The following is a 22,034-nucleotide window of genomic DNA, read 5'->3' as shown; positions in this document are numbered from 1 at the left end:
TATTACGGACTCCAAGATCAACTTGTAAAGATTAATAGAGACATAATTTTTACAAAACATGAGACCAGACTAGAGCTGATTTCATTGGGTCATCAGGTTAATACTTTATTTTTGTTTGATTGCAGCAAAGAGAAAGAAAGGGAGACGGAAACGAGGGGAGAGAGAGAGAGAGAGAGAGAGATTCGGAGAGAGAGAGAACAAGAAGAGGGATGTTGGAAAAGGAGACTACAGACTTTGGGAGAGCTGTGGCTACAAGCCTTTGTATCAAATCTAAAGACAAAGTCATCAGGCAACATTAAAACATCTTTTAAAAATAACATTAACATATTTTGTGGGCTCTATATGGCACAGTATTACCCTAGACATGTACACGATACCAAAACAGTTTAGCCACACCCCTACGTCTATGAACAGCTTCATAGCAAACAAAGCCATGAAATCTATCTCCAAATTTGTACGGTCGTTTCTCAAGAAAATGTTTATTTACTATTCAAATTTCTTATGCCATAACAAGGCACCTTAACAGTTGAAATCTGGCAGATCCACATCTTACTATAGATAATTATTTAAATATCAAAGCAGAGGCACATTCATTTAAACTAAAACATACAGTAAATAGTTGAATATTACCACCAGATTCCAGTCCAGTCACTACGATACGTTGATTTGCATGCTTTTGGTCTGTATGATAACCGTGATGGCGAACTATGGCATAAGAAATGCTCCAAAAAAAAAAAAAAAAAAAAAAACACAAATCCATCTACAGGAATGGCTTGAGATAGTGTATTGGAGACAGCAAGGCTTTTTTACAGTGAAACTAACCCACAGAAAAAGTGTCAAAGAACAAACAAACAAACAAAAAAAAACAGGTGGCCCATACACTGCCAATGGGTATGCTGCTGCTGCTGCTGCTGCTGCTGCTTTAGGCAGATTTACAGTATTTTGGTTTTTCTTATTCACGCAGTCGCTCAACTTCTCGTACACGAAACACGTACGCCTGCGCGCAAAAAAAAAAAAAAAAGGCTTGTAACCACACCCAAGGGGATGCTTGTGCGCCCCTGCAGTTGGTCACGCTTGTGTTTTAAAAACACTCCTGCCAGAGCCAAAAAAAAAAAAAAAAAAAAAGGCGTCCCAGTACCGTCAAACACACACACACACACACGCACACAAACACACACGCTGAAAAAAACATATGTACTTCATTCAGAGGAGGTGCAGTGCGTGAGTGTATGCTTGAGGGAAGAGGGAGAATCAAACAGCTCCTAAATAGTGACTGAGATGTAAATGCGTGTTTTTTTTGTTTGTGTGTGTGTGTGTGTGCGATCTATAATGAATAACAAAAAAATTTAAACAGAGATATGGAAGATGAAGAAGAGGCCAGAAAATATATATATATTGAAAAAAAAAAAAAAAAAGGAAACAAAAAGCTGTGCGCACAATGCCAGATTTGCTGAGGATATAAACGGTTAGGAAGCAAAGTGTTGCTCATGCTTTGTGGATACAGAACCCAAGTTTACTGACATGTTCCTAGGACTACTGTATATATGCATACCAGACGTTATACGGTTCTTTAACAGGTTATTTGTGTCAAAACAGAAACAAAAAAACGGAACTGAAACCAACTCTACCAATTAATGCAGCTGTACTTCATTAACCTCATGACTAAATTTACATTCATATTTTTAAGCTTAACTCCTCCCCTCTTTTTTTTCACTGAACCCATTTTCCATCCGGTAAGAGGGCTAAACAACATAAACATACAACATAGTTTAACAAAACAAACATATAGAGATAACATTACACGTAACAAAACAAAACAAAAACAAAACAAAACAAAAAAAAAAAGAATAGGCCCCCCCAGGAGGGCAGCTGGGGAGTTTTCGGCCACCACTTTGGCTGCTAAAGCTCAGCCTTTTTCTACCTCTTAGTAAATGACACAGGGCAGGAGGGGAAACAGTTCAGGCTATTTCCAATCTCCCCTCAGTTTTGGGAGCGAGACGACGTTTTTCTGTCCCCCCCCCCCCAAAAAAAGTCATTTCTGTGGGGCCTTCCCGACTCAAGAGTCCAACAGTTTTTGTGCCCATATATTTCTTTTTTTTCCTATCCAGAAATAACTCAATACCCTGAATCCATTTTTTTTTTCTTTTTTCCTTCCTCGGCTATTGCTTTCTTCTTCCTGGCTTAGGAAATGGAGCCTTTTCCTCTTCCAATCAAAGAGGAAAAGGCTACGCAAGATGAAGGCTGACTGGTTTTTTTAATTCTTTTCCTTAAGGGTTTTTTTTTTTCGTTTGTTTTTTTCTTTTCTACGTGAAGGAAATGAGATGAAAAAAAAACGGAAGTGCAATGGTCTACCAGCCTTTAATTCTTACCCAGTGGCCAGCTACATATCCAAAGCAGCTACAAGTGTCCCCTATAAGTGACCACTACTTTTTTTTTCTATTTTGTGCACATAAGGTATAAACTATGGTGAATGCTATACAGATCCTACAGTGTCAGCTGACCACAAAGTCGCCGTCGGTTAGTTGAGACATTTGAAGCTCAGGTGATCTGTCATTGTCGTAGACTCGCGTCCAGCCATAGACTTCTTAATGATTTTGGATATGAGGAGTCGATTTCTAAATGCACTTCTACACATTGACCTACAGTAGCTATCCCAACTGGAGTAGGAATGCTGTGTGCGTCTCACACGGGAATGATCTAGCCATTCACGCACATACTTCATCACTCACAGGCACACACACACACACACACACACGCACTCACACAGTAATACCTGCTAAAGTCCACCTCTGCATGCACGAACCCCCGACATACATGTGCATGTATGCATGCTCGTATATAACTTTCATGGACAGTTTTGACAACAGGGTGCACGCCTGCGTTCTCATTCGCTCGTACAAACATACGCAAAACTTAATGCTCCACCTCCAACCGTGTTGAGTAAGGACCCTTCTCGTCTCGTCCCTTATCCTTGCCCACACAAGCCTTCCCTGAAGAGCGTTTATCCTCGTTATGCGGTGACTATAAAGGGAAGCGGACTGAACTAATTTTTCACACGACACACACCCTGTTAGCGGTTCTTATTCTTATAGATAATATAATGAGTCAGAGAGGAAGATTAATCAAGCTCTAGAACTACGACACACTACAGCAAGACAGGAGAGACGCGAAGGAAGGTGAGCGAGAGGAAAGAGAGGAGGGGAGTCGTGATAAGTCACCGTGATATCGGCCGCTCTCCCCCGTTTCTTTGCTCCTTCTCCCTTCAATCGCCTCCTGATTTAATGCCTAGCTCTGATCTCTACTGAATAAAAGAGAGGCAGGGGTACTGTGCGAGTGTACTCGGCGACCCAGTGAGCAACGCACCCCTCCCGCTCCCCATCCTAAACAGGCCAGGCCGTCCCCCGTTGAAATATATTCCTTATAGTGCTTCTGTGTCCTACGGTTTGCCGCCGCTGCTGTCTCGCTGCTTCTTGCCGCCGCCGCCGCTGCCGCCGCTGTAGAGGCTGGGATTCGCCACCAGTGGGTGAGGGGCTGCGCCCATGTAGGGTCCAGCGGTGGCGGCGTAGTTGAAGATGGCGGGGAGAAAAGGTAGAGGCTCCACCTTGTCCCCTCCAGGTGCCATCATGTTCAGAGCCACAGGAAGAGCCGCCAGGTTGTAAGGGTAAGCCAGCAGCTGGGGGCCGTAGAGCAGCTGGTAAGGGTCCGGATAAAATGGCAGCTTAGCCAGATCCCCGCCATTAGGAACCATCATTTTTCCCAGTGGGCCAAAGGGAAGAGCCCCAGCAGGATAGGAGGACATGAGCAGGTTTTCCTCCTGCTTCTTACCAGAGCGGTAGCTGTCTGGCACAATAAGGGGTAGGGGATAATTCTGGGAAGGGTAGCCCACCGGGGTGGCGTCACCCTGCTGGGAATCTCTGGAAGAAACAGTGTCCTGGTGCTCCGGCTCAGGTGGTTGGGGAGCTCGAGGAAGAAGCAGAGCGTGGGCAGAGGGGCGGTCACCGGCACCAGCTGCTCCAGTGGGCAGTGTGAGCCTGTCCAGTCCCTGTGAACTGGAGTGAACCTGACGGTTGGCTTGAGCTAACAGTCCGATAGCTGAGGGGGACCGGCAGGGGGACTTGTGGGGAGTGTGCCTGTGTGAGGAGGGTCCATTCATAGTGGTTTGAGTGGGGATATGCTGGGGGGACGGCACAGGACTCAAGGGCTCCTCTTTAGGGACCAACAGAGAAATCTGCTCCTCTGGGGCGTGTGCAACTCTACTCATTTGCGGGGCCCTCTCTATCTCTTTTTCTCTCTCCTTCACCATTTCTTTCTCCCTCTCCCTCTCTCTCTGTCTCTCCAGCTCCCTCTCTTTCTCTCGTTGCCTCTCTATCTCCCTCTCTCTAGCTAGAATAGAGGACATGGTCAGGTCTTGTGCTTCGTTGGGAGAGGGACTTCTGGACAGCGACTGAACTCTGAGATCTTGGACCAGAGGTGATTCCTCGTAACCTGTGCGCAGAAATAAACCGTTCCCGCCCTGCCTCTCTCTGTCCATAATGACCCCATCCCGTTTCATGAATCCCCCCTCGGAGCTCAGAGCTGTTGTCATGGAAACAGGAGGAGCAGCAGTGGTTATTCTGGTCTGTGACGTCACAGGCACATTTGGAGAGGTGTTGGTGGATGCCACGATGTGCACAGGGCTGGGTATTCTGTGGATCTGGCTGTCTAGGTTCTTTTTGCTGGGGGTGCGGTAGTCCAAACATTCGGGCCCATTCATGACTAGCACACTGTGGAGAGCAGAGGGCGCGGCAGGCGTGAATTCGTGTTTAGTGGGTGTAAGGTTGACCGGGCTTTCTAATGGAGGGACTGTGACTTGTGGGCTGGGCTCTCTCTCTGGAGCGTGATGTGTGAGCTCTGTCAGGTTTAAGTTCACGTGTTCAGGTTTATCGCCGGATCCTGACATCCGATGTTCATCCGTCAGCTGACTGAGGTGGTCCTCGTGCTGCCGCGATGCCAAACAGTCACCGCTGCCGGGCGGGTCAGGTGTTGAATAGCTGATGACTGAAACAGAGAGAGCACTGGTAGTCTGTCCTTTTTTAGTCTCTGAGTCTCTGTTAACAACTGCTTCTGGAGTTTTTGGCTCTGGGTCTTTATCTTCCTTTTCTCTCTCTGGTGAACTGCTTAACTCGTGGCGTCGGATGTGGCGAGTTAGCGCTGAAGACGTCTTGCACACCTTGTGACACTGTGGACAGGTGTGTCGTGATAATGCTCTTCTGCTGAGGCGACTCGGACTAGAGTTACACCCTGCTAAGCCTACTTGCCCCCCCCTTTCTTCATCATACTTTGCGATCTCGGGCACAGATTTAACACCGACCCCTTCGACTTGCTCGCCAAGTGCCACTTTAGGGGGTACAGAGGGCGCCTCGGTGGGCTTGGGATGCTGCGCTCTCTGGTGGTCTTCCAACTTATCCCTTGAGGGGAAAGTGGCTCGGCAGAAGAGGCATACAAACTCGAGCAGATGGCTCAGCTCGTGTTTGTCTCGCTTCCTGGGGCTTGAGAACCAGCGGCCACATGTACCACACTCTGCTGCGTTCCCATTAGTCCAAGGCCGCCGCTTTATTCCCGTAGGAGCCACTGAGGTAGACACAGGAGGCTTTGAAGAGTGCAGAGGAGTGGAAACCTCGTGACAGGCCTCCTTAACTTGTTCCTCTGCATCTTTGTTTTTCTCCTTTAAAGGGGCCGAGAGATAGTCTTTCTTTTTCCTCTCTCCCTTGTCTCTGTTAGTTCTTGACGTTTTCTCGGCTTCCTCGATCTTCCCGTCCTCTTCCTCATCTTGCGATTTGTCCGTGTCTTTGTTCACGTGGTTCTTGAGCCTCTCTGCCCTCCTCTTCAGCCGGATGGAGCGCTTGAACTTCAGTTTTCTCTGCCAGCTCTTGACCCTCTGTAGGTGCGCTTGGGCCTTTCTCTTAGGCTTGTAGGAGTAGTAAGGCCGCCATAAATTATCCTCTGTGTCATTGTCACTGTCCTGCTCTCGCACCTCCTGACGGAAGTAGTACTCCCTCACTCCGTCGGGGGACTTGGAGCTCTTTTTCCTGACCTCCTCCTCCTCTTCCTCCTCCTCCTCCTCCTCCTCTTCCTCCTCACATTCTCCTCCTTCCTTATCACCCTCTGCTTCCAGGCTGGCTCTGCGGTGGAGGCGGTGTTTGTGGTGATGATGGTGGGAGTGAGAGTGACGTGGTTCCTTGGCATCCCGCACAGACGATGTTTCACTCCGTTTGTTTTTGGGGGGAGAAAGGCTCTTGTCTCTCCTCAGGTCTGTCTCGGAGATGCTGCGCTTCACTATTGCTTCCTCCCCAATACGCACAGTAATCTGGCACAGGGGCCCTGCCTCTTTGACCTGTGACCCTACAGATGCTGACAGCTGCTTTGAGTTGGAGATGTCACTTTTGCTGTGGGACTTGCGTGATTTGTGAAATAATCTGCCTGTCTCTGCGTCCTGTCTACCTCTTGAGCGCTCCTCTGTGGTGTCTGAACTGTCTCTTGACCTCTTTCTGTGGCTATCTGCGCTATCTCTTTGCTTCTTGATCGGCCTGGGACTGCCTTTGTGTGAAGTCTGACTGATGCTGCTGGTTTCAGGGGACGGGCTGTTCATTGGGCTTTTTTCACTTCCGGAGGTGACCTGGTTGCTATGCACGATGACAGAGGATGAGACGGCGGTGCCATGAACTATGACAGACGGTTTCGTATGGCCGTATGTTATCACAGAAGGCATGGTTGTTTCTGTGCCTCTGCTAGTCTTGGGAGTTTTGGTTTTGCTGCTGCTACTAGACATTTTGAAGCTCCCACTGCCTCTCCCCTGCTCTAACTCTGGGGCCTCACTGTCATGTTTTCTAACTTGGGGCATGTCCATTTGGGGGAGGGGTGTTGATGCGGTGAGGTCCCTGTGCTCAGCCGCCAAAGAAACAGGGAAGCCATCAGGGAAGGCATCTGGGTCAGGCTTTACACTCTGAGGGTGGGCCCCACTGATGAGGCTTTGTAGGTCCCCAGGGCCCAGAGAACAGCCCAGGCCAGGCAAGGAGAGGGAAGGTGTTTCGGTCGGTGGCAGTAGAAGGCCATTATGCAAACTGTCACTGTAGGTCTTGTAGGGTCTCTTCTGGGATCGCATGGGGAGAAGGCGGTAGAGCTTGAGGGCGTTCGCTTTCTGCTTATAACCCCCGTTAGCTGTCTTTTCACTGGAGATGAGACTGGGATTAATCCCGTGAATGGCCTTCTGGTGTGTTTTGAGATTGTAGTAGGTGGCGAAGGCATCCCAGCAGAAGATGCACTGGTAGCGGCGCTCTCCCGTGTGCCACACCTCGTGCTTTGTGCGGTACTCGGCCAGGGCAAAGACCTTGTCGCAGTAGTGGCATGGATATCTGCGGCGCCAGGAGTGTACGTTAGAGTGACGCTTCAGGCTGGATAGAGTCATGTAGGAGCGCTCGCACACGGAGCAGAAGTAAATGACATTGCCATCTACCACCTTCACAAAATGGTGCTCATCACCCTCCAGTAGCTCTGTGGCTGCTGCATCATCACCTTGGATACGTGCCAGGAGGCTCCGCGCTTTCTTCCCTGGCCGCGCCTTACCGATGTCTGTTTCTCCCACAATCACTCCCCCCTCCACTCTCACCTCGCCCTCCTCGAGCGGCTCCTCCTTCGGCTGCACGGTGAGTGACGGAGGGCCCAGGCTGTTGGAGGGTAGGCCTGCCACCCTGCAGGAGGCCTCGTGGGATTGCAGTCTCTTGCTGTGGATGAAGACTTTGCCACAGTAGCGGCAACTGAGGGCGCGGCTGCCACGATGCAGCCGCATGTGGACCGTCAGGGAGGAGGCCGAGCTGAAAAGCCGATGGCAAACCCCGCAAATCAGCTCGGGCTTCAGGCTGTCGGTAGGGGAGTAGGAGGACGAGTGGGGGGGTGCGGTGAGGCCCTCGGATGGGGGAGGAGGGGGTGGAGGTAAGGGGGGAGGAAGGTGAAGGGTGGGTGGGTGTAGACTTGGTCCGTGAGGGCTTCCCACTTTCCCAGATGGTCGTCCTGTTATTTTCTCTCTCCTCTCTGCGTCCCCGCCTCTCTGATAGGCTGACGTGCCCAGACTGAAGAGGATCTGGGCAGTCTGAGAAGGTGAGGCTGTACCGTTGGCCAACCTGTGCCTCTCATCCCATCCATCACCGCCGTAACCGCTCCCTAAAGACCCGCTGGAGGATCTCGGAGGCGACCTGTGAAACTGAGTCTCTGGATTGAGTTTGGAGCACTTGAGAGGAGGCGGGGATTTTATATCCTTCCTAATGAGTGCATGAACAGTCATGGGAGATGAGGAGGAGGACGGTGAAGAGGACGGAGACGTGTCGTGCCTCGGGGGTTTAAAAGGTCTGTGTTTTACGTCCATGGTAGCATCCAGTTTCCACAGCGAGCCCTCATCGGAGCTCTTGGAGGATGGCCGCCGTCGGTGAGGGGAAGGGGACGATGAGGAGGAGCTACGACAATGGTTTGGAGATGTGAGTGAAGCTGGAAGGGGGGCGGCGCTGAGTGGGAAGCTTAGGGTGATTTTTGCATTTTTAGGTCCATCAGCCATGTCCTCCAGCCTGTCCTCCATCATGGCCTCTCCCCGGCCCCCATGCCTTTTACCTTTCATCTCCAACTGCTCAGCTTCCCCTTCCTCCTCCTCCCCTTCGTCGTCGTCAGGCTGAGAGGCCACTCCAAGACAGTGGTCGATCTTGCTCGAGCCGCAGTAATTGACAGGCGTGGGGTGAAACCGTGAGGAGGTCCGAACTGGATTAAGGGTGTCTACAGCCACTAATGACAGCGGCAGGGAAGACAAAGGTGACGGCCGCTGACTCTGGTGGCACGCGGTGTCCTTAGTTGCACTATGTGCGAGGTTGCAGAGGGGAGTTAGCCCAGTAGCCAGGTGTTGCTCGCTCAGACGTGACTGAAGAAGGCCCACATGGAGGGGGTCCCACACCTTCTCACCGGACACCATGACCAGCCCCCGAAATCTGAAAGAGAAATCAGACAGAACGTATTAGCGTCGCGATAAATGCACAACACACACACACACACACGTTTACGTCGACGTAAAAGTAAAGAATCAACATTTGCACCCAAAGGTTTTGCAGTAGCAGCCATGACGCCTGTGGAACACTTCTAAGAAACGGAAAAGAAAACTAAATGCCCCAGCAATGCTGAACTCCAACAGCTCAGCCAGGAATGGTGAGTGAAAAGAGGGAGAGGGTAGGGGGAAGGAATGAATCTGCGGCAGTGCTGGTTTAGATTTCAGCGTGCCACAACCAAGCCTTCAGAAAGGCATTCCAGAGATCCATCTCTCTCGGCTGTGACACAACATTCCCTATGCCTAATTGGAAGGCGTTCAGATTTAATCAAGATTCAGAATAGTGTGTTGACTTAGATCCATGGCCTGAAACGCACGTAAAAATAGTCCCGCTCTCCTGCTATTTGAGCGAGAGCCTTGTTAGCCATTCCTGGCAATGGCTGGTATTTGCCGGGCATGACTCTAACCATTTATTTGTGAAGGCAAAGGCAGGAGGGAAGGAAAGAGGGGAAGAGGAGAAGGGAGGGAGATTGTATGCATGTGCACAGAGAAGGGGTGTTTTTCCGCCCTATGCATCCGGTACAATCTCGGCTAAGCTGTAGGAGATGAGCAACAAGGCTATTCTCGTTTCCATTCTAATTCGACTATCACGGTGGCGGATGCAGTTCCTCCTCGCGAAATTTCTCCATATAACGTAAGATAGCTTGCAGGTTCGCGTGCGGGAGAAGGCGATTTGCTATTACTTATTTGAATCGGGTCCGCTTGTTTAGGTGTAGAAGGGGGGGAAGAACGGCGACAGTATAAGGCCATAATGATGCGACGAGAAGAAAAATCCTCAGTCATGCTTTTCTGCCTGCGTTTTCAAGCAGCAAAGCAGCCAGGAAGGCAGGCCGCTGTAAAATTCCACAGGCAGCCCTGAACAGGCAGAAACTAGGTCAGCACTGTTATTGCAGAGGGAAGAGGAGGGAGAGAGAGAGAGAGAGAGAGAGAGAGAGAGAGAAAGAGCGAGGGAGCGAGAGGGTGAGGATGAGGGAGAGTGAAAGGGTGATAGAAAAAGCGAGAGAGAGAGAGAGAGAGAAAGAGAGTGAGGGTTAGTGAGAGAGCAAGAGACAGAGAGAAGGAAAGAGGGAGGAGTGAGTTCGAAACAGGAACAGTCAGACACGCTGCACTGTCAGACAGACAGGAGCCCAGGCAAACACAACCAGCACATAGACAAACATACAGTCACACACACACACACACACACAAGCACACAAACAAACACGCGTGTGTACATACACTCATGCGTGCCCACAGGTAAGACAGACGGGCATAACCAAAGTAGTTCAACAATGAATGCGCTCACTTGTAAATGACATTCAAAAACCAAAAAGGTGAATCTGAGTGCAACACGGCACCGAGGCGGAGGGTACAGGTGAAATGAAGCACAGGCAACAGAAGAAAAAAGGGAAGTGCCCGTCGATGACGTACTTTGTTGTATGGGCAAAACAAACCGGTTCATGCCTAGACAAGATGTCTAAAAAACAATGCTGTCTTGCCAGGCTTGCCATATTTTGCCGCTCTTGTATTGAAACAGGCCGCCGCTGTCACTCATATTTGCTGAGCGATAGATGCTGTGCAGGAAATCCCTTATGGCAAGCGGCAGGCTGCTACAAGTGGGCGGACACGCTGAGAGAGAGACACAGCGCTAAGGCTAAAAATTTCACCATCTCATCTGATGCTTGTGCGCCGCGGACAGGAAAATGCGTATGACGCCCCCTCGCCTCTTTTTTTCTTTATCTCCCTGTGACGCACACGGCCGCTTGCGAGCAGAGCCTGCACGACACGCTGTCTGACTGTGACAGGCGGCTTTAAACACGCTTTAAATGTGCCGGATTTACTCATACACAAATGAGAATGCGTGTGCACAAATCCATGCAGATATTAAAAAAAAAAAAACACTTTGTGCATACATCTTTCTGTACAACTCACACAGGCACACAGACAAACGTGACCATGAATGTGAAAAAAAAAAAAAAGGACCCTAAAAGCAAAATCAAAATAAACAGCAACCCTGGTCCCACACCTCTCTGCAACAGGATGTTCTTGCGCAAACAAACATGTTGGTCAGTCCTATGAAGTGTTCATCTATTTATGCTCGTGGCACTATGAAACCGCACAGGACGGACAGGTGCTCAGCTGGCGGAGGACAAATGACTAAACTAGTCTCACGCAAATATAAAAAAACATAACACCGGACGCGTTGACTTTTATATAACGACAGACGCTCTGTCAGGCAGAGGGAACAGAGACATACTTTTTTTTTTGCAAAGTGCTGATTCCGTATCAAATGACAAATGTGAGGCACGAATAAACACTGATTAAATCATTATAAATAGCACAAACTTGCAGATTAGTCGCCCCCTCAGATTTAAACATTTATTAATAACAGTTTAAAAGAGCTCAATAATCCTAACATGCTGCTCGAATTTTGAAGTTTTAGATACTTTGATACCAGCATCTGAAAAACACAGATGACTTCCATGACCTTGGAAAACGTCGTTCAGTCATCCACTTGAGTTGAAACAGTCACCAGGAACATCACATCTGCCTTGCATAAGAGGAGACAGGAGACGGCAGAGGAGAGTTTGGCTGGTGCGCCAGCTCAAGGCCTTGAACCAGCCGTTGAGCAATCTTGTTTATTCCACTGAATAACTGGTACCCGTGCTGACAGACAAATAACCGTTAGATTCGACGCTTGTTTGTTTTTTTGCCATCTTCCGTCTCAAAGGAATTTCCTCGAGTAAAAAAAAAAAATTCTAACCACAAGTATTATGCACTTCAAAGAGTAAAAAAATGCACGGAAAAGTGAAACTTAATTTGGCTCTAAAACAAACCGTTTTAAGCCTATTTGGTCCAATACGTCTTATAATTGAGGATTAAAAAGTCTGATCATAGTGAATTACATTTTTAACACTGTTTTAGTGCCACTTCATTTACTTTCACGTTTTACTATGAATGTGAACAGCTAATGTTTGCTTCCAAAGCCTCATTAAGAATTTACGTAAGAGAGTACGGCTAAAATCGCAGTATTCTCATCATTAAAAGGACGGTTCTGGTTGAATACAGTAGTGATGATCTGAATCGCTTCATTTTTGAGGTGAAACAGGCGGTGAGCACACCTGACATGTTGCTTATAATCCCTGATCACACAGGAAACCTGTGTTTTGGAGCATATCGGAGCCCTGAGCACTGCGAGTCCGAGCGGAAAGAAAGTTGGTCTGAGCGCAAGTTTAGTTATTAATGCTGTCTGAAACTGCCAACTTAAGTTGTAATAAATCTGAATGTATCCATCAGTGTAGTGATTGTGTGTGTTTGTGTGTGAGGAGTTAAGGGGGAGTGCCCGCGAGGCAGAATGTGGGGGGCCTCCTCGGTGTTCCAGCCGGTGAGCCAGCGGCGAGGAGCATGTGGGATAGAGGAAGGTGTCGGTTGGGCTTTCTCCCCAGCGAGGGGGCAGCCAGAGGGGCCCAACTATCGTAGCAGCAGTTGGTCTGGGGAAGAGAAGAGGGTCTATGTTTGTGAATACGAGGGTGTGTGTGTGTGTGTGTGTGTGGGTGGGGGGCATCGTTAGCAAGAGCAGCTACTGAACTCTCTACAACCCCCCGGCCAAGAGAGCGTGATGGAGCCAGCCAGATGGGATAGAGCGAGGGAGGAGGTAAAGGGAAGTTGGTATGGGTCGGGGAGTGGTTGAGTGGAGGTGGTTGTGGTGGTGTGAGCGGGGGGGGAGGTGGGGGTAACTTCAAACATGTTCTCTCCTATGTTCACATTTCATGGTTTCCTTGTCTTTCAGATCCCCCTCAGCATGACTGACTGCGTGACCCCCTTCGCCCCTCCCCACGTGTAAACTGTCGTATCGTGGTGTTTTCGCATGCCGCTCCACGCACCGGCGAGCCTACCCATGTCTAAAAACGCCGTACTCTCCATGCTCCGTTAGCTCCCAGCCCAGCACGTAATTCCCATAATTCTGCCCGCTGCAACAGAATCACGGGAGGCATTAGGAAACAGTAAGGCCAAAAAAAAAAAAAAAAAAGTACCCCTGGAGAGCAGTAACACTACACCAGTGACCTTTTTGAGGTAATTTCCCCAAAATGATTTTCAATTTCACACGCAGTCCCTGTTGAAAGGGGGGGAGTGAAAAGCCCTGTCGGAGTTCTCAGTCTCAAACGATCGAGAAACACTTGAGCATTAGCGACGTGTCACAACAGTCGCCGAAAAAACTGCAAGTATACGTCGGGGTTAGAGAAGATGAAGCGCTGCACCAGTTTCCTGAACGCGTCCACATCCTTTATGTTTGTGGCATTTAAAAAAAACAAAACCCTGCATTATCAAACGAAGCTAACCAATCCGGTCTTGCAAGCCCGCAAGACTTTGCATGGTAGCACTTTAGCCCCGGGGCATCCAAAAGAAAAACAAAAAAGAAAAGAGAAGAATAAAGTAGACCTGATTCATCTCACGTGTGACCCAAGCCAACAAACGACCAAAATAAAACGACAACATCATCCGTGTGACACCACAGAGCAGCGAGAAACAACACTTCCCATTGCCTGACCTATGACCTCTACCCCTGTGGCAGAGCGGATTATATATTCCATACATTGAGCACGGGGGACTCGGCCTCCATGAAAACCAGGAATGTGGAGTAGTTGGCAGCAGATGCTCTGTTGTTTTGGAAAAAAAAAAAAAAAAAGTAAAGGCTTTTGGGGCAGCCACAACGGGGTTAGTGACATCAATATGCCCTCTGCTGCTCTACGTGAGACAACCTCCAAGCACAACAACAGGCTGGTAAAATGGAGGACAAACTGGGCGGCCCATAACCCGAAATAAGAGACAGAACCAGTTGTTGGAACTAGAGATGTTTACCGTCGCCTACGTACAAGTTTTTCCCCTCCTCAAAACACTTCCTCTCTGATGTTGGCAATAAGTTGACGGGCGATGGGGTGGCAAGACCGGCCCCACTACCACAACATGTTAAACCCCCCCCACCCCCAAACAACAAAGCTCACATCTGTTCTGACGTGTGCTGTGGACGAACACAACACAACCCCCCCACTCCCCCCCGCCACCAACTCTCTTCCACTGTCTGCAGTGAATCACGGAGATGCAAGAGGAGCTTTCGATAAATTAAAAAGTTTCATCACAATTGGAGAAAAAAAAAAAAAAACACAACAAAAAAGAAACGAGTCATCGCTCTTGAAAAAGAACTGCGTGGTGCGCCAGCAACAGAGGGGAGGATGAGGGAGACAAGGCCTGTTACTGGCACGCACGCACGCGCACCCGCACGCACACCCGCACGCACAGACACACTCATAAATGCGCTTCCACACACATAGACACACTGCATAAATGCGCACGCCCACCAACACCAACACTCACGCCCCGGCCGACACACGCACAGTAAAATAAAAACCTTTTCCTCCTCTTCACGAGCGGAGCAGCAGCAGCAGCAGCAGCAGCAGCAGCAGCAGCAACCGCCGCCACAGCAGCAGCAGCAGCAGCAGCGGAGTGAAGCAGAAAAACAAGCAGGAAAAACAACAGAAATCAGCCTCTCTTCCTCTTATTCTCTCTGGCTGTCTCTCAGGAAGGCAAGCATACAAGAGAACGTACCTCGGAAAACCTCCTGCTGCATCTCTGCTGCGATGTGTTCTCTCCCCTCACACTCCCTCTCTCCCTCTCCCTCTCTCTCTCCCTCTCTCTCTCTCTCTCCCCCTCTCTTGGTTTGTGTATGCGCACGTCGGAGTGTGTGTTAGAGAGAGAGAGCGAGAGAGAGAGAGTGAGCGCAGGGAGAGGCGGTGCACACACACACACACACACACACACATATACAGGCAGCAGTGTGTGAAGACAGAGGGCAGGAGCGATTCTCACACTCGAACTTGCTCGCACTCCCCCTTTTCTTGCTCTCTCTCTCCTCTCTCACTCCAGTTTTTGCCTCTGACACACGATTCTTAGTGTTTTTGCTCTTTTCTTCTTCTTCTTCTTCCTCTTCTTCTTCTTCCAGCAAGTGAATCCCCCCCTCTGCATGCACGCCACCCAACCACCTCCAAACCAACCAACTAACCCCCCCCTACCCACCACCCCACTGAATCCAATCTTCTTTTTATTTGGAAGTGTTGTTCCCTCTCTCTCTCTCTCTCTCTCTCTTCTCTCTACACACACACACACACACAAGCACACACACACACACACTACTTTATATACACAAAGCCCAGCAGATAGGGAGAGGGAGGGAGAGGCAGAGGGAGACAGAGTGGGAGAGAAGGCAAGCAAGAGGACGCCATTTAAGCAGTTTGTTACGAGCACTGCAAGTCCCTAAAATGGCTGAAAACAAACAGGAACCACGCCAACTCCAAAAACCTGGGCACAAGGACGGACAGACAGACACGCAGACGCGGGGAGTGAGAGGAGAGTGAGCGAGGGAGACGGCGAGAAAAGTGAGACAAGTGAGAGAGGGAGCGAGGGAGACAGGACAAACTGGCGGTAGTCAAATGGCGGATGGGAGCACTCTGTGAAACAAGTCAAGTTTAAGTGAGGGGTGGGGGGGGGACAAAAATGGACGCATTAAAGGGGGACTCCAGCAATTTAGCGCCACACTCCGATAAAGTTTAGGGACTTATGAGAGACGGGTTAAAAAAAGAATGGTCGAAATCGACGCAGCAGAGGCCGAGATATCCTGACTCAAAGTCCTGAGTGTGGGTCGAGCGCCAAAAAAAAACGCTGGATACTACACTTCCCATGATGCCCTCGCTTGATAGCGCCTTTCACTGGGACGCCTCAGATTTCTGACCCTAAAGGGAGTTCAGAGCCAAAACAAGCATGCTGCGTTCATGGGCGGCGTGTTCCTTCAAGTACCGGTGAAGCAATTAAACGCGACACGGGACGTCTGGTCCAAGCGATGAACCGGAAAAAAAAGGCCAAAAAACACTGCACGGTGGTTTATAGTACTATACAATACTCTACTCTACACAATAATCACAATAATCTATCATATCTGCGTGTTTGATTGCCACAGAATATCGCCTTTAGTTGCAGGAAAAGTTTTGCCAGAGGCCCGTTCCACAAAGGCCATTTAGGAACACACATAACGCAAACGGTGGCAGTGTCGCATTACACAAATGAGTGCCGCTTGCAAATCAAGTCCTGAGGGGGCTCTTGCGTGCTAATGCATGGGCGTAGTGTACGCCGTTTGAAATGTAGCTCGCCTGTTTGCAGATTTACCGCATCGGGGCTCGTGGATTAAGTTTTTTCCGCTGGAGCTCTCCCTGCCACTTTTGTCAACCAAAAAACATAATGACTTTAGAAAGCTCCCTCCAGTTACGTTACACAACTGTTTTCACAGGCCGACTGGTACTCCCCATGATGGGTAAACTGATATTCATGTGAAATAGCAGTGGAGTGCCTCTTTAAAAGAGAAAAGGGGGTAAAGGTGGACACAGACAGGGACGGAAACTGGGGCAGGGACACTCTTCGATTGTCCATGCGTTCAGCTAAAAGGGTTCAAGTGCTATCAGCGACGACGCCGGTCATGTTGATTAACTGCTTTTAGGTCAGGATGTGTATCTGTGTCGGACACACGTTGCCAGACTGAAACCAGTTGCAGCAACTGAAAAGCGGCGGCGACACCGGCGAGGCCCGGCAGCTGGAAATCACTTTCTGATTCACGCGTATCCATGCAAAATGCCTCACAACAACAACTTTCTCCCGCTCTCTCTCTCTCTCTCTTGCTCTCGGCCATGCACGTCATGGTCAGTGGAAATTCCACATATCTCTGTTCTCCCTCCGTCGGCCGTGAGTCGGCCGCTCGGTGGCCTCAGATCAGGACTCTATCAGCTGGAACAAGCGGGCAGAGAAAAAAAAATGAGAGGAGGGGTGGAAGAATGTTCCAGGACTGTTATGCTACAACGCCATCATACTTCCCACTGTCCTTTTGAGTGGAACTGCTAGCCCCTACCGACTACACCCCTCCTCCACCCAGTACCCACCAACTGAACCTTGACGCCAACAACCCGCCCTCCTCCTACTCTTCCCCTGCCCTTTTCCCTCTCTCCCACTCTTTCATCACTTTCTCTCACCCTCATTGTACGCTGCCACACTTGTCTCCATGGGAACCGCTCTGGGATTGGGTGTTGTTCCTGTGACCTCTCCGGCTCTTGGAGTTGGACGAACTTTTTCTCTCTCTCTCTTTTACTCTCCCCCTCTCTCATGCACTCCCCGTGTGTGTGTGTGTGTGTGTGTGTGTGTGTGTGTGGACCAGAGACATGACAGCGGTTGTGATCTGAAATGAAAACATAGAAGTAACATTATGTCTGTGTGAAAAGAACGAGGGGTGTGTGTGTGTGGAGCAGATTGCCGTTGGCAAAGACAATAGTGTGTGTGTGTGCGTGTGTGTGTGTGCGTGTGTGTTCCAGGAGCGTGGCCGCTCGGTCCACACATGTGTGCTGGCATTGTCCCGCGCCTGCAGCCAGCCCCAAACTCCGCATTCAGAGGCACCCCCGTCGTCCAGCCGTCCCTTTTCATGGATGTTTGGCCAAACGTGATCATAGCTTTTCATGCTGTGCTACCAAGCGACACACACATTTGAATACACAAAGATGGAGGAACTAAGAGGAGCCATCTTGGTGGAAAATTTAAACCATTAGCTCGCTGAGACTTTCAATATTTAACCGTTATCCAAAGAAACAAACACACACACAAAAAACCGCCTGCTTAACTGAGTCTCAGGATCAGTGTTAAATCCAGTCTGAGGCCTTGATCGTGAGGTGTTAATCAACATTCTGGCATAAGTGGCCCAAGAATAGACTATTTAAAGAATAAAGCAATTAAAACGTACAGCTCAATAAATCATGTGTTACGTAATCGGTGCACTTAAAGGTGCACCCTACGGAGAGTCTGCTCGCAGGCAGCGCCGTAGGAGCCCCGTCGTCCTTGCGTCGGACGCTCGCGAGGACAACATGTGCGCACACGATGGGCATAAAGTGAAACACATTTTCTGCCGACTGTGAAGAGCAGTTGACATTGTTAATGTGAAGCGCCAATAAAAGGAGAAGGAGGAAGGACCACAGGCTGATGTGAACAACGCGGATTTCAAAACATTCAAACAATCTTTTGCAAATGTTTTATGAAGCCGTAAATCTGTTCAACATGTTAGGCCTTGGAACAAGGAATGACTGATTTTTTTTTGGCCACGTTTTTGGGGGGCGGCAGAAACAAGCCGCGAACACGTCACCGACATATTAAAATAAAAAGCCGGGGATCTGCTCCAGCCCCGTGGCGCTGATAAGGATAATTCGAATGGATTGATGGATGATTATCGGCCGCTTCAAGTAGACACACAAGGCGTTTTTAGGTACAAACTTTGAATGCAACATGCAATTTCAGATTTCAGCGGCCCTGTGTTGATCAACCAGATGTGCTTTATGGTTCCAGCTTAAAAGAAGGTGAGTGAGTCATACACATGTGATGAGAAAGAGAAAGTTCACTGTCAGTGTCAGTTCCCAAAATGCAGAGTCACGCCTGCAGTCTATTTTGATTCCAGAGCATTCGAGTACTGAATGTGTTAACTTTCAGTACAAGCTTTGTTTTGCCGTGCATATCAAGTGTCAAATCCTCAGTTTGGCTTTCATCTGGTAGATTGTTACCTCAGAGAAAAAACAGTATGGAGACAAAAAGTTACATGATCAGTAACCGTGCACGAGTCGACTGTACAGTGTGTGCCGTTTGCTTTTTTTTTTTCTTCTTGAATTCAGGGCTCGATTCCAGCTGATACATGTGTGTGAATATATCCCGGGGCGTGCTCAGGGGATAGCAAACATCCTCCGTGATCTCAAAGAAGGGATGACTAACCTGCTCTCCAGCTGACTTGGACCGAGATCAAAGTGGGAAGACAAACGACGTTCGAGGAGTTCAAATGTCAGTGGTTTTCTTAAAGAGGAAGCGGCGGCCTTATAAGGACGACGCAGCGATTCATGTTTCTGTGGCCTGTGCGCAGAAATGTGAGGACCGGGAGAGCTGGAACGGAGCAAAAAAAACACAGCACATGAATCTTTGGCAGAGCACACACACAGATAAGCATGACAAATGTTTACATTTGTCGTCACACGCGTGCACGCAGATGAAAGGGTGCTTTAAGCCCTTCGGTGTCGTCTTAAAGACACAGGGGCGGTGCATTGGGTAACCTGATGAAACCTCCCTTGAAATAAGGGAAAGATGAGCGTGCTGGAGCATGTCCTTAGCTAACACTTCTCTGCTGTTTACAAAAACAAATGTCAGGGCAGCAATCCAACAATACGAAGCAGAAAATCCGACCAGTTCCCATATGAACAACTTTCACAGCAGAAGTGACATTTCGAGCAAATTGCCCTTCCTCAGACTACCGAGAGCTGAAACACCACCTTAAATACGAATAAACTATATAAAACTGTGCATCAAATGAGATGGTGTGAATCCCTATTAATCAAACTGGACGATGCATACACGATTAAACGCCCAAACCTTTCCTACTTTCACGTCCCCTCATATATAGCCGTTGAGCAAAATTCCCATTATATAACAGCTTGTCTAACAAAATTGTATATGATAAGGGAAACAATGCATGTACCTCATGACTCATCTATTCCAGATGAGTCATGAGGTACGTTTACGAAGGAAACATGCAGCCTTTAAAGGTCAGATGACAAGCTTTTCTATGTTCCTCTCCTGGGTCCCTGAGAGTATTGATGTTACCCAGCTGTGCCAGATATGTGTCAAACGTGCATCTTCATATATTTTCCCAGCTTTTTTTTTTCTCCTGACAAATCGCGGGATGTAGAAAAGCCATCTAATAAAATGTTATGAGATTTTTTTTTGAGGCAACTGGATTACAACTTGGCTCGGACGAAGAGGATTTCAACCAGGCCAGTAAAAACGTCATAGAAATTTAAATATAAGAGCTTTTCTACGATGTCCTTTCTGATGTGAAAACAACTCAAATCACAATGGTCTAAATATTATTGTAACTTTTTTTTTTTTAAAGATTATTTTGTTGGCCTTTTATGCCTTTATTGATAGCACAGCTGAAGATAGACAGGAAGCAGGGGGCAGAGAGAGGGGGAGTGACACGCAGTAAATTAGCCGTCCGATGTGGGATTCGAACCGGGGCCAGCTGCAGCGAGGACTATAGCCTCCACACACGGGGCGGCCGCTTAACCCACTACGCTACCAACCGCCCCCATATTATTGTAACTTTTATTATATTATTATAACTTCAACAAAAGCCATGACCAGAAAAACGACTGCTAAGACTGTCTCAGGTATGACTTTAAGGTTTGGACACTGTGCAATGTATTTACGTAACTTATAAAGGCTACCTGGTGGTGGGGACTTTCCGAGCGGCAACCTCCAGTGCTGGGAAATAAAGCCAGTGTGGAAGTGGAAATTCCTTGACGGTTCCAGTGAGTTCATCTCCGTAAGTCCCCGTGTTAAAATGTCCAACTTCACAGCAGAAATAAACATGTTTACAGCCTGGTACAGACGACAGTTTTGGTCTCTATAGCTAATTTCCCCTGTTCATGACAACTGTGATGGGGGTGGCCGCTTTGACTGTTACAGAGGACTTATAGAGCACCCAGGCGTCATTCTGACCGCTTCAGGTCTGCAGATGAGCCACATCATTGCAGATATTTAGATTACCCTAGAGGCAGACGAAGCAGTAGATCCAACAGGATGGTGCCACGTCGCATATTTTCGGCTTTAAACCAGCGCTTCGGGCTCTGTCCGTTCTTGATACTGGCATTGGGATGTCAACAAAAAGAGGTGGCAACAGAAATCTGAGGGGTTGTGAAATCGCATTTTTACTAAATGACATCATCGTTCTGTACAGCAGTCTGAAAATGACTCATGAGCAAGGAGAATTTCTTTCGGTTGAAATGATCCGAACCAGGTAGACTTATGCAATCCGCGACAAGTGGCCCACGAATACACTGCTTCAATCAAGCGGCCACAAGCTGGCATCACAAAAACATATTTGTGACCTTGAGAATAATCCTCCGCGTCCTCAGCAACTAACGAAACGTTTTTTAAGTTACCTCATAGGAGCTGCTGAAAATACCGGGAACTTTTTCGGTTTCAGTCGAGGCGTTATTGAGTTCAACGCTGCCACCAACCCTTACCTTCTAGACACAACAACATAGATAGACTCAAACACACACACACATCGCAAAGAGGCTATCCTGCACATATGTCCACACACCTACACGCTGCAAAGTTCAGAGTGTGTCCACGTGGATCCATCTGAGCATCAAATCAGGAATCAGAAACGGGCTTTCATCAGCCGAAGCCTGACGGGGCCTGCTTCAGATCCGTAAAAGCTGAAGCACCAACCTATGACAACCACGTTTGTGTGAACGCTGCTGAGTCACGCGAACTGCGCGCAGACACACACACACACAGAGGAGATAAAGCGCTAAAAAAAGGAATTAGACGGGTTGCATACAAGCTACAATCGCTTTGATACGCAACAAAACCGCTGGCAAAATGTGGTTGTGTAACACGAAACAAAAAAAAACAAAAAAACAAATGAGAAGAGGAAGAGAGGTTTGAGTGTGGACGTTGCCAAAGGAGACTGGAAAGGATAGGTGGAAAATCATCTGGGAGGGGTGCCTGATACGGCGTGTTTTCATCCTGTTAGACATATTAGAAATTAAGTCCGATGTTTGAATCTTACTTTCCAAACTCCACCACTTAGATTTGGCATGTTTTTTTTAACTGTTGCATTCATTTTGATCATGTCATTTTGTACCCACTTCTATTTAGATATCGGCTGAAATGGACAGTGGCTTCGTAAATGCTCGGCCACATAATCTCCTTCATCTCCAGGCACGCTATCAGGCATGCTGTACTGGCGAAGAGAGACGGTTCGGGAGGGTGGAGGTGGAGGGTGGAGGGGCGGGGGGAGGCGTAGGCA

General features: G+C 48.6%; 1 protein-coding gene across 6 annotated transcripts in view; it reads right to left on the bottom strand.

Moving 5' to 3' along the window:
• Positions 1-1,217: 1,217 nt before the first annotated feature.
• zbtb4 (zinc finger and BTB domain containing 4) overlaps positions 1,218-22,034 on the bottom strand; it is a 27,347-nt gene continuing 6,530 nt past the window's right edge. For 2 of the 6 annotated variants that reach the window (XM_027288014.1, XM_027288013.1), the window contains exons 4-5: positions 18,938-19,102; positions 1,218-9,005 (exon numbers count right to left, since the gene is read on the bottom strand). In XM_027288014.1, the coding sequence (XP_027143815.1) occupies positions 3,437-8,989 (5,553 nt within the window). In that variant the 5' untranslated portion in view covers positions 8,990-9,005; positions 18,938-19,102 and the 3' untranslated portion in view covers positions 1,218-3,436. Of the gene's footprint in view, positions 9,006-14,504; positions 14,540-14,701; positions 14,911-18,937; positions 19,103-22,034 lie in introns of those variants that run through there. The other 4 variants (XM_027288012.1, XM_019268815.2, XM_019268816.2 and 1 more) reach the window with 3 other exon arrangements.

The sequence above is a fragment of the Larimichthys crocea genome, chromosome XIV, assembly GCF_000972845.2.
Source record: "Larimichthys crocea isolate SSNF chromosome XIV, L_crocea_2.0, whole genome shotgun sequence".
Lineage (NCBI taxonomy): Eukaryota > Metazoa > Chordata > Actinopteri > Sciaenidae > Larimichthys > Larimichthys crocea.
The sequence above is the reverse complement of the archived record's forward strand: the minus strand, read 5'-3'. Positions and strand labels throughout refer to the sequence as shown.